This window comes from Tachyglossus aculeatus, chromosome 17 (assembly GCF_015852505.1).
Source record: "Tachyglossus aculeatus isolate mTacAcu1 chromosome 17, mTacAcu1.pri, whole genome shotgun sequence".
Lineage (NCBI taxonomy): Eukaryota > Metazoa > Chordata > Mammalia > Monotremata > Tachyglossidae > Tachyglossus > Tachyglossus aculeatus.
In genome coordinates this window covers 44,263,320-44,276,479 of record NC_052082.1, presented here as the reverse complement: position 1 = coordinate 44,276,479, position 13,160 = coordinate 44,263,320, and the positions used below count along the sequence as shown (strand labels likewise).

At 42.5% G+C, this 13,160-nt stretch overlaps 1 protein-coding gene across 7 annotated transcripts in view; it reads right to left on the bottom strand.

Moving 5' to 3' along the window:
- Positions 1-13,160, bottom strand: part of BCAS3 (BCAS3 microtubule associated cell migration factor) — a 718,088-nt gene that overhangs the window by 375,819 nt on the left and 329,109 nt on the right. For all 7 annotated transcript variants that reach the window (XM_038758926.1, XM_038758927.1, XM_038758925.1 and 4 more), the window contains 2 exons: positions 5,236-5,360; positions 630-795 (listed from right to left, as the gene is read on the bottom strand). In XM_038758926.1, coding sequence (XP_038614854.1) covers positions 630-795; positions 5,236-5,360 — 291 coding nt within the window. The remainder of the gene's footprint in view (positions 1-629; positions 796-5,235; positions 5,361-13,160) is intronic.

The following is a 13,160-nucleotide window of genomic DNA, read 5'->3' as shown; positions in this document are numbered from 1 at the left end:
ACTTTTGCAGCCATTTTTGTTTGTTTTCTTCCACCCATCGGGAGTAATTTCTCTGCCTCTTCTGGATTCTCCACCCCAACCTATTTTCAGGATATTCTTTTCTTCCTTCCTGTTTTTGATTGTTCGGATCCAAATCATTAGGCCTTTTGGAGCAGGATTCTGGTACTTTATCAAACACAGCTCCAGTGATTAGCTGCTTTCCCCTCCACTGCATTTTGGAACGCCTTTAAAGGCAACAAACGGAGCTACGAACATTCATTTCATCATCAATCGTATTTATTGAGCGCTTACTATGTGCAGAGCACTGTACTAAGCGCTTGGGAAGTACAAATTGGCAACATATAGAGACAGTCCCTACCCAACAGTGGGCTCACAGTCTAAAATTTCGACTTTACTGAATGTGTTCCCTCGACTCCACTCCACGTATATCCTCCTTGAGCATGAAGGATTAAATTTTGCGTAAGGAAAACTCAAAACAAAGGTAAAGGACAAGTGAAAGCAGCTGGGAGTATTCTAGTGTATTGTATTCTCCCAGGCACTCAGTACAGTGCTCTGTATGCAGTAAGTGCTCAATAATACAACTGACTGATTGAGTGATAGGGAAAATGGGGTTCCAGAGAAGACCCTACCTAACCAGGGTCCAACTGGCCCGAGGGGAGGTCATCATCTCCAGGGGCGTGTCGTCGCTAATCTTGGGGGCTGTGCTGAGCGGCCGGGGCTCCACCATGTGCTCCACCAGGGTCCCGTAACAGCTGATAATGTACAGGGATTCCACCACGAACTGCTTGGATTGATCTGTGCAAAAGGAGAAGCAGAATCCAGGTTAATGATGACACCATATAAGAAGGGTCCAAACTGGTTCAGAAAAATATCCCCTACAGCCCAGGATCCTACCTTTATTTTAAAAAAAAGTCAGTCAGTCATATTTATTGAGCACTTACTGTGTGCAGAGACTATACTAAGGGCTTGGGGGAGCATAGTATAACAATACAATAATAATGGCATTTATTAAGCACTCACTATGTGCAAAGCACTGTTCTAAGCGCTGGAGAGGTTACAAGATGATCAGGTTGTCCCACAGGGGGCTCGCAGTCTTAATCCCCATTGTACAGATGAGGGAACTGAGGCACAGAGAAGTAAAGTGACTTCCCCAAAGTCACACAGCTGACAATTGGCAGAGCCAGAATTCAAACCCATGACCTTGGACTCCAAAGCCTGTGCTCTTTCCGCTGAGCCACGCTGCTATAACAAACCCATTCCCTGCCCACAAAAGGTTACAGTCTGGAGGGAGAGATGGACATGAATATAAATCCCGGCCAAATCCCGGCTCTGCCAATTGTCAGCTGTGTGACTTTGGGGAAGTCACTTAACTTCTCTGTGCCTCAGTTACCTGATCTGTAAAATGGGGATTAAGACTGTGAGCCCCCTGTGGGACAACCTGATTACCTTGTATCCCCCCAGCGCTTAGAACAGTGCTTTGCACATAGTAAGCGCTTAATAAATACCATCATCATTATTATTACTATTATTATAAATAAACTATAGATAGGTACGTAAGTGCCGTATGCTATTTTATGATATTTGTTAAGCATGTGCCAGGCACTGTACTAAGCACGGGGATAGATATAAACTAATCAGGTTGGACACAGTCCCTGTCCCACATAAGACTCATAGTCTTAATTCCCATCTCACAGAGAAGCAGCATGGCTCAGTAGAAAGAGCCCGGGCTTTGGAATCAGAGGTCATGGGTTCAAATCCCGGGTCTGCCAATTGTCAGCTGTGTGACTTTGGGCAAGTCACTTAACTTCTCTGGGCCTCAGTTCCCTCATCTGCAAAATGGGGATTAATGTGAGCCCCCCGTGGGACAACCTGATCACCGTGTAACCTCCCCAGCGCTTAGAACAGTGCTTGGCACATAGTAAGCGCTTAATAAATGCCATCATTATTATTATTATTATCATCATCATCTTACAGATGAGGTAACTGCGGCACAGACAAGTGAAGTGCCTTGCCCAAGGTCACATGGCAGACAGGTGACAGAGCAGACCAGGTCCTTCTGACTCCCAAGCCCGTGCTCTAGCCACTAGTCCACACTGCTTCTCCTTTTAGAGACAACAGAATGTTTGGAGGAACAGTGAGACAGCTGCCCTCCTAAGTACCCACAAAAGGGAAAGACTGTGTCACCTACACTAAAATACTTTTCAAGTTATTTACCACGTCAGTGGGGTCTTGAGACTTCAGCAAAGAACTAGAAGTCCTCTTGGGTGTCTACTCTGGCTTCCAGCAGGAGAGTGCTGTGGTCTCAGAGGAAAGGGACTACTGCTTGGAGCCCTGAGACCTGGCTTTTAGTCCCATTCCCAAGTGCTTAGTACAGTGCTCTGCACACAGTAAGCGCTCAATAAATACGACTGAATGAATGAATTTCTGCAACTGGCCAGCTGTGTGACCTTGGGCAAGTCCCTTAACCTCTCTGTTCCTGGGTTCTCATCAGTAAAACGGGGATAAAATCTCTGCTTTCCTTTTGCCTGGGTCCAATATGGGATTGGATTACCCTGTATTTACCCCAGTCCTTAGCACAGTGTGTGGCACACAGTAAGTGCTTAATACACACCACAATTGTTACGGCTTCGGAAGACTACGGAGGTGAGGCAACTGATCCAGAGCGCAGGATACAGCTCTAACCCTTGCATCTGTCCTGTTATTACATGAAGTGAGTAGGTCAAAGCATCAGGCCTCTGTTTGGCAACAGGGGAGAAGCCCAGTTATTTTTTATGTTTGTTTGTTTTGCTTTTTATGGTATTTGTTAAGCGTTTACTAAGTGCTAGGCACTGTACTAAGTGCTGGGGTCTATACAAACTTGTCCAGTTAGACCCAATCCCTGTCCCAAATAGGGCTCACCATCTTAATCCCCATTTTACAGATGAGGGAACTGAGGCCCAGAGAAGTTAAGTGACTGGTCCAAAGTCATACAGCAGATAAGTGGTGGAGTTGTTCCATGTCAGGTTTAAATTGCACAAGAGGTACAGGCTGAATGGCCAAAGCGGGTTGCTGCTGCCCTCCTTTCGGAACCACTGAAACTTGCCCAGGTCACTAAGGATAAAGGAACCAGGGGAGGCATTCCCACCTCCAGGACCAAACATCGCCGCTCCCAATGGGATCGTTTGCCTCTTTGTTGAAAAGAGGCCAAAATAATCACAGGAGATCAACTGTTTAAAGCACTTCCAAAAAGTAGCATTTTGGTAATCACCCAGGTCCCGGTAACAAAATCGGATCTGCCTGCACATGGAGATTTTACAGTAAACCTAGAAGCAAATATAAAATCCCCTGTGAATGCCGGGCAGGTCACCCTATCTGTATGCTAGCTGAATCAATTACAGCACTACCTCTGAAAATGGCTGCTAACTAGCCAGTGGGATATAAAGGAGAGGCAAGTTAAAAGGGTAATTAGAACAGCAGGGAGAAACAGTGAAAACTGAGCTTCACAGAATGTTTTAACTAGCAACAAAAGGTCCTCCAGATACCATCTAGGCAGCCGTGGAAGTAAGAAAAAAATTGAAGACAGGATAAGGAAATGGAAGGCTGGCTGACTTTTACTGTGTCCTCTCCCATCTCTGCTGAGAACAAGTCACGTGTTTCCTCCCAGGACAGGGTCAGTGAACAGAGACAACGAGGAAGGGAACAGAGTTCTACGTTGTGTAAGGTAATTGCCCAAAGTTGACAGTTTTAAGTCACATGGAGGAGGCAGCCATGTTGCTAAGATTCCACGTGACCATGGCACAATCCAGGGCCAGACCCTCACACAATCCAGTCTGGATTGTGAAGTGCCAATTCAAAGGAAATGAATCCTAACATAAATCAAGGGCTTTAGCTACAGCTATTATTATTACAGTTCAGCAGTGTGAAAGAACTGGTTAGCATTTGCTAGGGTTATTCATTCCCTCTGGTGACCGAGGCAAAATAAAAGAAATAAGCTCCCAATTCAGATAATCACCACATTTTACCTCCCAAATCCATTTTTTCTCCCTAGAAGTTGGCACCACCTATGGAAATGACTGCTCTGCAAATGGATTTACAGCCACTTGACATTTAGCAAAAATGAACTCGATTTTTGGAGGGAACTTTCTCCAAATCCACTTGAGACCATCGAGATCTTTTGGATCTGCTAACTGAAAATGTATATTAAAATCCCTAGATCCACATTAAATAACCTGGAAATTTAGTGCAGTGAAGATTTCACTGAATTCTGGCCTTTGCCACCTACAGTGAGCTGTGGAAACACAGCACTGAGAAATGCCAATTCTGATCAAAGGATCAATGGACAATTAATTTACTCACGGACAGAGCTGCCTTTCCCTTCCTAACCCTTTAATGCCGGGATGAATAAGTCTAGATTCTGAAGACTGATCATAGTGCACGACTGGTGCCACAGAATACCATTTTGGGCAATTACCCTACACAAACCCTGAAGCAGGCAGACGGATCAAACTGCTAGAGATGAACTCTGATGCTGGTCCAAGGTCCTCTCAGTTGTATCCAGGCCAGGTTTTTTGTTTTTTTTTTCCTTTTGCCTGGGCCCAACTTACTTCACTCCTTTCCTTCTTCAGACATGTTTGGAAGAATTGGACGAGGTCCAGAGCAGACAGGGTGGTGGAATAGGATCTGTTTCTCAAGATGAGAATTCTTTTTTCTCCTAATAACCTCTAGGGTTGGCCTCTCCGGATATGTTGCCTCTCACCAGCGCCAACCCCATCTCTTTGTTCAGCTTAAACCCCCCACAAACTTCAATATTCTGTATTATTAATGTGCACCCAGGCCAATGGAGCAGCCTTCTTACCAATATGCAATTAGGAGAAGAGCAATTAGGAGAAGCAGCAAGGCCCAGTGGAAAGAGCCCGGGCATGGGAGTCAGAGGACCTGCATCCTAATTCTGGCTCCATCGCTTGTCTATTTTGTGACCTTGGGCAAGCTTAACTTCTCTGTAACTCATTTTATCTCATCTGTAAAATGGGGATTAAAACCGTGAGCCCTCTGTGGGACAGGGACTGTGTCCAACCCGATTATCATGTACTTATGCCGGTGTTTAGTTCAGTGTCTGGCACAGAGTAAGTGCTTCAACAATACCACAATCATTATGATTTCTTACCTTGTCAGGGACCACGCAGACCTCAGTGAGGAACAAGATCGAAAAACACAGATTCTAAAAGGCTAATAACACAGATATTAAAATATACACACCTTTATCTCGTTTCAGACCTGGATTATTTGCAAACCATGATCTTGACGTCCCAAAGATGGCTGCCACACAAAATTCTCCTCCGACTGATTTGCTTGGTGAGATCTGGGGAGGCGGTTTCGTTTTGCTTTAAAAATAAGAAAATGACTGATGACTATGACGTAGCTCTCAAATTTAAGAGTTCCCTGTCAATTCCACCCTCACAGATTCGATATCACCCTCCGCTTGGCCATGCACAAGACTGGTTATGTTCTTTACAAAGTCAGTAACTGGCTAGCGATACTACTCATCTGTCAGGGACACAACTTCTGAGGTGAATGCAAACATACCGATTCGCTACTAAGGTACATGCTGTTGGAAATACAAATCAATTGTTTCCGATCATTTCCCTGTGCATTTTGTGATATAACAGGGAAAATAACATTAACAAAGCCATGTTTGGTGTTCAGTTTCTAGTTTGACTTTAAAGTTGTGTGGTAAGGAACAAGGGGACGATACAAGAGGATGAAGACAACATTCACGACCATAATATTGTGATCAAAATAACCATACAGCACAAAATGAAACCCAAAAATGTTTTCATCCAGAATGCCACAGGCAATGTGCATGTAGTAAATCTAATGATATGTAATTACATGCACTGGTCTTCCTATTTGGTATTTTTCTTCCTTTTTCCTCTGAAAATGATGTGTCTATTGTGTTCAGGGATCAAACTGGTCAGAGGCAGATCTCAATGCCAAAGGCAACAAGACAGAATTCCTTTCTCCTTCATATACGTTTTGGGGGCACACTTGGAGCAATGCGGCTTTTTAACCTAACACACACAGAAGGAACTCTTATTGCCCTTTTAATAATCCAGTCGCACTGTCCCAATCTCACCTCCCACATTGTGCAACTCTCTCCGGACCCCTCTGTGACTCGCTCCCTGCTCCCCAGGATTGAGCCCATTCATATTTGCAGAGGCCTCACAATCATTCATTACATTGGCCATTGCCTCAGGACGCAGGGCATTATTCTTCTTTGCTCTTTACACTGGAGGAAGCTGAGACATAGAGCATTACCCAGGGTCACACAGGAAATGAGCATGTGGCAAAAAGCAGGGCCCTGAGGGTCCTGGGATACTGCAAATGGCTCATATTTCCTCCATACTAAAATAAAGCCTTTCCTTGACCCCATTGTACTCTCCAGCTAGCACCCCATCTTCTTCCTATTATTCTTTTTCTCTTAAGTCATATTAGTTAAGCTCTTATGATGCGTCAAGCACTGTTCTAAGGGCTGGGGTAGACACAAGTTAATCAGCTAGGACACAGTCCCTGTTCTCCCATGGGACTCACAGGCTAAGTAGGCAGGAGAACAGGTATTCAATCCTCATTTTGCAGTCAAGGAAACTGGGGTGCAGAGAGGTTAAGTGACTTGCCCAAGGTCACACAGCAGGCAAGTGGCAGAGATGGGATCAGAAACCAGGTCCTCTGACTCCGAGACCCAGACTCCTTCCACTTGACCCTGCTGCTTACCAAACTTCCGTTCGTGACTCTCCAGATGGGTTGAGAACAACTGCCTTCATTATCTTTCCACTAATTCTCTTCTTGATCCTCTGAAATCTAGTTTTCACTCCCTCCACTCTACAAAGACTATATTCCACAAGGTGTCCGGTAACCTCCGTCTAATAGAGTCTTCTCTGTCCTAATCTGTCTTGCCCTCTCTGCTGCCTTTGGCATTTACGATGACTTTCTTCTTCTAGAAACTCTCCCCAGCCACTATTTTGCTGACACCACACCCTTCCAGTTTCTTCCTACCACTCTGAATGTTCCTCAGTTTTCCACAAGGCTTTATTCTGGTGGTCCTCCATTCTGCTGGTCCTGCCCTCATTCTCTTGGTGAATTTATCCCTTTATATAATTACTACCTCTATGTATTAGACTTGCAAATCTACCTCACCAGTCCCACTCCAACACTACCTTAAAATAGCTGGCAATTTAAACACAATATGGCAAAAACTAAATGCCTCATCTTCTTTCCTACACTTTCTTCTCAATCACATTTATTGAGCACTCATTGTGTGCAGAGCTTTGTACTAAGTGCTTGGGTGAGTGCAATATAATAGAGATGGCAGTCATGCTCCATGCCCAAAACATACTTTTCCATCATGTCATTCCGCCAGACGTCTTTAGAGTTTTTCAGAGTAATGCCTTATTTATTACAGTTATTTATATATTCATTCACTTTTTGTTTCCTTTGGTTGTTGTAATTTTACCATAAACTCACTGTGAGTGGGGATTGCCTTTACCAGCTCTACTGTACTGTAGTCAGTTGGGCACACAATTGTATTTATTAAGCACTTACTGTGTGCAGAGCACTGTACTCAGTGCTTGGGAGAGTACGATATAATAATAGACACATTCCCTGCCCACGACCACTACTTTTACACACTCACTACAATACTCTGAACACAATAAGTGCTCAATACAAATCAGATTTTCTGTAAGCCCTAAAGGCAGGGACCACTTCTTCTATTCACATTATATGCTCCCAATGCCTTTTACTGAATTCTGCACACTGGAGGCACTCAATAAATACCAATGATAATGTTGCTTTCTCTAAGCTCCCTTTATTCCTTTTCGCTTTACTCCCTGTGAATCCAGGGTTCTCTCAGTTCCAGCTCCACAAATAAAAACAATAATAATAATAATAATAGTGGCATTTATTAAGCACTTACTATGTGCAAAGCACTGTTCTAAGCGTTGGGGAGGTTACAAGGTGATCAGGTTGTCCCACGGGGGGCTCACAGTCTTAATTCCCATTTTACAGATGAGGTACTGAGGCACAGGAGTTAAGTAACTTGCCCAAAGTCACACAGCTGACAATTGACAGAGCAGGGGTTTGAATGTAATCACCTTTGGGAGGTGATTTATAATAAAAAAAATCTTTCCTATAGCAAAACACTTACATTACTCTTCAAGAAGATGGCCCCATAACTTAGGCACTAGGATGGCTTCCTTAATATTAAACAACAATCAAAGGGGGGCATTTCATTACCAAGGTGACAAGACCAAGTGACATTTCTAGCAGCGTGGCTTAGTGGAAAGAGCCCGGGCTTGAGAGTCAGAGGTCGTGGGTTCTAATTCCGACTCTGCCACTTGTCAGCTGTGTGACTTTTGGCAAGTCACTTCACTTCTCTGTGCCTCAGTTCCCTCATCCGTAAAATGGGGATTAAGACTGTGAGCCTCGAGTGGGACAACCTGATCACCTTGCATCTCCCCCAGTGCTTACAACAGTGCTTGACACACAGTAAGCACTTAACAAATACCAACATTATTATTATTATTATTTTTGAAACTGCCCTTGAAAATCTGCCTCCCATGTATTCGCAATGGGTTTGAATGGAATTAATTCAAAAGGGCAGGCAGAGACCAATTCCTCCACCTGCACTTCCCTACTACTCTTAATGGACCTTCTCAAATCTCAACCAATCATATTTATTGAGCACTTACTATGAGCAGAGGACTGTGTTTGGGAGAATACAATGCAATGGAATTAACAGGCACATTCCCTGCCCACAGCCATTTGAGAAAGACCAGATCCTCTTGGGGGAAAACCAAATTGAGAGGTTGAGAAACTTCTGTTGACTGCACCCAGACTTAAATGGGCAATACCTACTGCGCTTTGCATGCGGTGATCTCTGGGTTCTGAATTTAGAGAGGTAGAAGTTTCTCTCCAATCAATGAGAAGCAGCAAGGCCCAGTGGATTGAAGGATGGGCCTGAGAATCAGAAAACTTGGGTTCCAATCCCAGCTCTGCCACGTGTCTGCCGTGTGACCTTAGGCAAGTCACTTAAATTATCTGTGCCTCAGTTACCTCATCTGTAAAATGACAGAGATAAAATACCTGTTCTCCCTGCCTCTCAGACTGTGAGCCCCATGGATAGGGACTGTGTCTGATCTACTTACGTTGTATCTACCCCAATGCTTAGTACAGTGCTTTGCACAAAGCACTTAACAAATGCCATTAGGAGTTGTAGTAGTTGTAGTAGGAGTAGGAAGCAGTGTGGCTTAGTGTCAAGAACACCGGCTTGGGAGCCAGAGGTCGTGGGTTCTAATCCCGGTTCAGCCACTAGTCAGCTGGGTGACTTTGGGCTAGTCACTTAACTTCTCTGGGCCTCAGCTGCCTCATCTGTAAAATGGGGATTAAGACTGTGAGCCCCACGTGGGACAATCTGATAACCTTGTATCTAACCAAGTGCTTAAAACAGTGCTCGGCACATAGTAAGCGCTTAACAAATCCCATCACTATTAGTATGGGACACAACTACCCTGTTGCATGACAGTTCCATGACCCATTATTCAAGAATGTCCACATTTTCATCCTGGGCTACAAGTCTTCAGAATAATAATAAATAAATAAATAATTACAGTACTTGTTAAGCATTTACTATGTGCCAAGCACTGTTTTAAGTCCTGGGGTAGATACACAGTCCCACATTTTCATCCTGGGCTACGAGTCTTCAGAACAATAATAATAATAATAATAATAATAAATAATAATTACGGTACTTGTTAAGCATTTACTATGTGCCAAGCACTGTTTTAAGTCCTGGGGTAGATACACAGTCCCACATTTTCATCCTGGGCTATGAGTCTTCAGAATAATAATAATAATAAATAATAATTACGGTACTTGTTAAGCATTTACTATGTGCCAAGCACTGTTTTAAGTCCTGGGGTAGATACACAGTCCCACATTTTCATCCTGGGCTACGAGTCTTCAGAATAATAATAATAATAAATAATAATTATGGTACTTGTTAAGCATTTACTATGTGCCAAGCACTGTTTTAAGTCCTGGGGTAGATACACAGTCCCTGTCCCACACTGGGCTCACATTCTTAATCCCCATTTTTTTTACAGATGAGGTAACTGAGGCACAAAGAAGTTAAGTGACTTGCCCAAGTTCACATAGAAGACAAGTGGAGGAGCAGTGGTGATGTAAAGTGGTGTAAATTCATCCTTTACACTCAAAATGAAAAACTGATATTCTTGACCAACATAAAACCATTCCTTGGTTTTACGAAAATACATGCTTGATGTTGTTTCGTATTGTCTTGGACAATAATCGGTTGCTGTCAAGAGCTGAATTCTCAACACCTTTTGGGCACTCAAGTAATTACACTTCCTCCAGAGAGGAAAGAGGAAGCTTTGAGTAGTAATAGTATTTATTAAGCGTTTACTGTGTTCGAAGCATTGTTCTAAGCATTGAAAGTACTTGTGGAAATCAAACATAGCCCTTGTCTCTCATTAAGCTCATGTATAAAAGACAGACCAATAACTATTAGTATTCATTTCAGTATTTCTTCATATTGACATACAGTATATCCCAGTAAGTAAAGGACTGTTTTCCATATATGAACAAAAGAGTTTTCTACCCTGAAAATACCTTACTGTGTGCTGCATGATCCAGAGTTAGAGCATGACTATGTTTCATGTTTGGAGAAAGTGTCTATAGGAAATTCTTCATTTTGTCATTAGCTAGAGTGAAGAACATCCTCATATAATGATATGCCTAAACAACAGAGTCTACACAGAGAATTTTGAATACTCCCTTGGGAAAAAAATCTGAAAATGCTACAAACTACCTAGGGAAATGAGGAGAATTAGTCGTTAAAAGTAAAGAAAGAGAAATCAGCAGACAGATTTCCACCCCATTACCTCCAAAAGAAATGGGGACAACTTTGGCTCATCTCACTACTTGTTGTAAATGGCAAACCTACTTTCAGATCACAAATTCAAGGGGAGTAGGGGGGTTGAAGGGGAATAGGCTGAATTGCTACCAAACCACTATCTAGAAGGAACAACTTGCAAAATAAGTGTTTTGTTCAGGCAACTTGCAAATAAGAATTTTGTTGGGCCAAAATGTTTTTGTCTCAGGATAATTTTTCATAGACGGAAAGGCAAAACTTTGAATAGTAATTACAAGCTAAGGAGAAAAAAATGTGTATATATAATGTTTAATAGAGGTGTATTTGTGGTGGTTGCAATCGAGCTATTTTGGAAAATTTTCTACTACTAACCATTTTACTGATACTCCACTCTTCCCTTTCCTGCTGATCATTACCTTAAATTATTTGCACACTACTTTGGATTTAAGAAAAACTTCTAAAGTCTGGGTTTGGGTTTTTTTTTTTTTAACTTTGTCTCCCAACCTCAAATTAGACAATCAACTCTTTATACACCCTGTAGCAGTTAGGAAAATGCCATTTTGGTGTAACTGGTACTTTGGAAAACATTAATGGAAACATTCATCTTTATTGATTATGTACATGCCCACAACTCTTCCAAAACTACAAGTGAGCAGAAAGCTATCCTGGTGAGTGTGGTAGTGACAGACTTGATTCCATTTTGAGTGCCAGCTTTTCACCTCCCTCACCTTAACCTGTCAGCACCTCATAAATAAACTCAAACATAAAAATTAAAAGACAAGTATAGTCACACTTTTGAGTCCAAAAGATAGGAACAATTTAACTTGGGCCCTGAGATACATGGACGAATAAATCTAAGATACCGTATTCACTGCATCCAGGGTGATACAATGACAGAGTTAAAAAGAAGAAAAAGGAAACTAGAGGTTACTGAAAATGTGTAGACATTTATATACTTTTTTCAGCTAGGGAGTCCTTTTTTCCACCTTCAGTGGGTGCTGTGGATATATGCGTGTTAATGAGCTTCTTTAATATATTTTAGAAGATACTAAAAAGTATTCTTTTTCTACCTGGAGTATTCTTGCGCCGGACAAATACATTTCTTTTGCTAAAGATCTATTTTTCCATTTTTAAACCTTCTAGCCAAAAGCCTGAAATGCGGATAGTTCCCGAACAGTGAGGCAGCATTTAAATGCTGTAGTGAGGGCAGTTTAAACGGTATATAGAAAAGACTTCTTTCACTTAGGTAAATTGAGCTAGTCCACTGGCATGGCAAGAGAAGCTGAGGTGAAAACCCAAGCCTTGTTACAGTCAACGCATATAAGAAAGAAGCTGTTAAAAGACAGTTGGGGGCTGAGGGGAAGGGGAGGGCATCATTACTTCCCCTTAGTGCTATTGGCAGTTAAGGTAGGAAGGTGTTCATTTATTGTTGTATCATACTCTCCCAAGGGCTTATCACAGTGCTCTGCACACAGACGTATGGGCTAGGGAGTCAGAGTTCATAGGTTCTAATCCCGGCTCCACCACTTGTCTGCTGTGTGACCATGGGCAAGCCACTTAACTTCTCTGGGCCCCAGTGACCTCATCTGTAAAATGGGGATTAAGACTGTGAGCCCCACGTGGGACAACCTGATTACCTTGTATCTATCCCAGTGCTTAGAACAGTGTTTGGCATATAGTAAGCACTTAACAAATAATAATAATTATTCCCTTCAAGGCCCTGCTGAGAGCTCACCTCCTGCAGGAGGCCTTCCCAGACTGAGCCCCTTCCTTCCTCTCCCCCTCGTCCCCCTCTCCATCCCCCCATCTTACCTCCTTCCCTTTCCCACAGCACCTGTATATATGTATACATGTTTGTACATATTTTACTCTATTTATTTATTTATTTATTTATTTTATTTGTACATATCTATTCTATTTATTTTATTTTGTTAGTATGTTTGGTTTTGTTCTCTGTCTCCCCCCTTTTAGACTGTGGGCCCACTGTTGGGTAGGGACTGTCTCTATATGTTGCCAATTTGTACTTCCCAAGCGCTTAGTACAGTGCTCTGCACATAGTAAGCGCTCAATAAATACGATTGATTGATTGATTAATAATGATGGTATTTATTAAGCGCCTACTACGTGCCAAGCACTGTTCTATGAGCTATCATAATTACTATTATTTAGTAAGCACTCAATGAATACGACTGAAAGAAAAAATGCATTCTTCATAGTAGAGTTGGATTATCTTAAC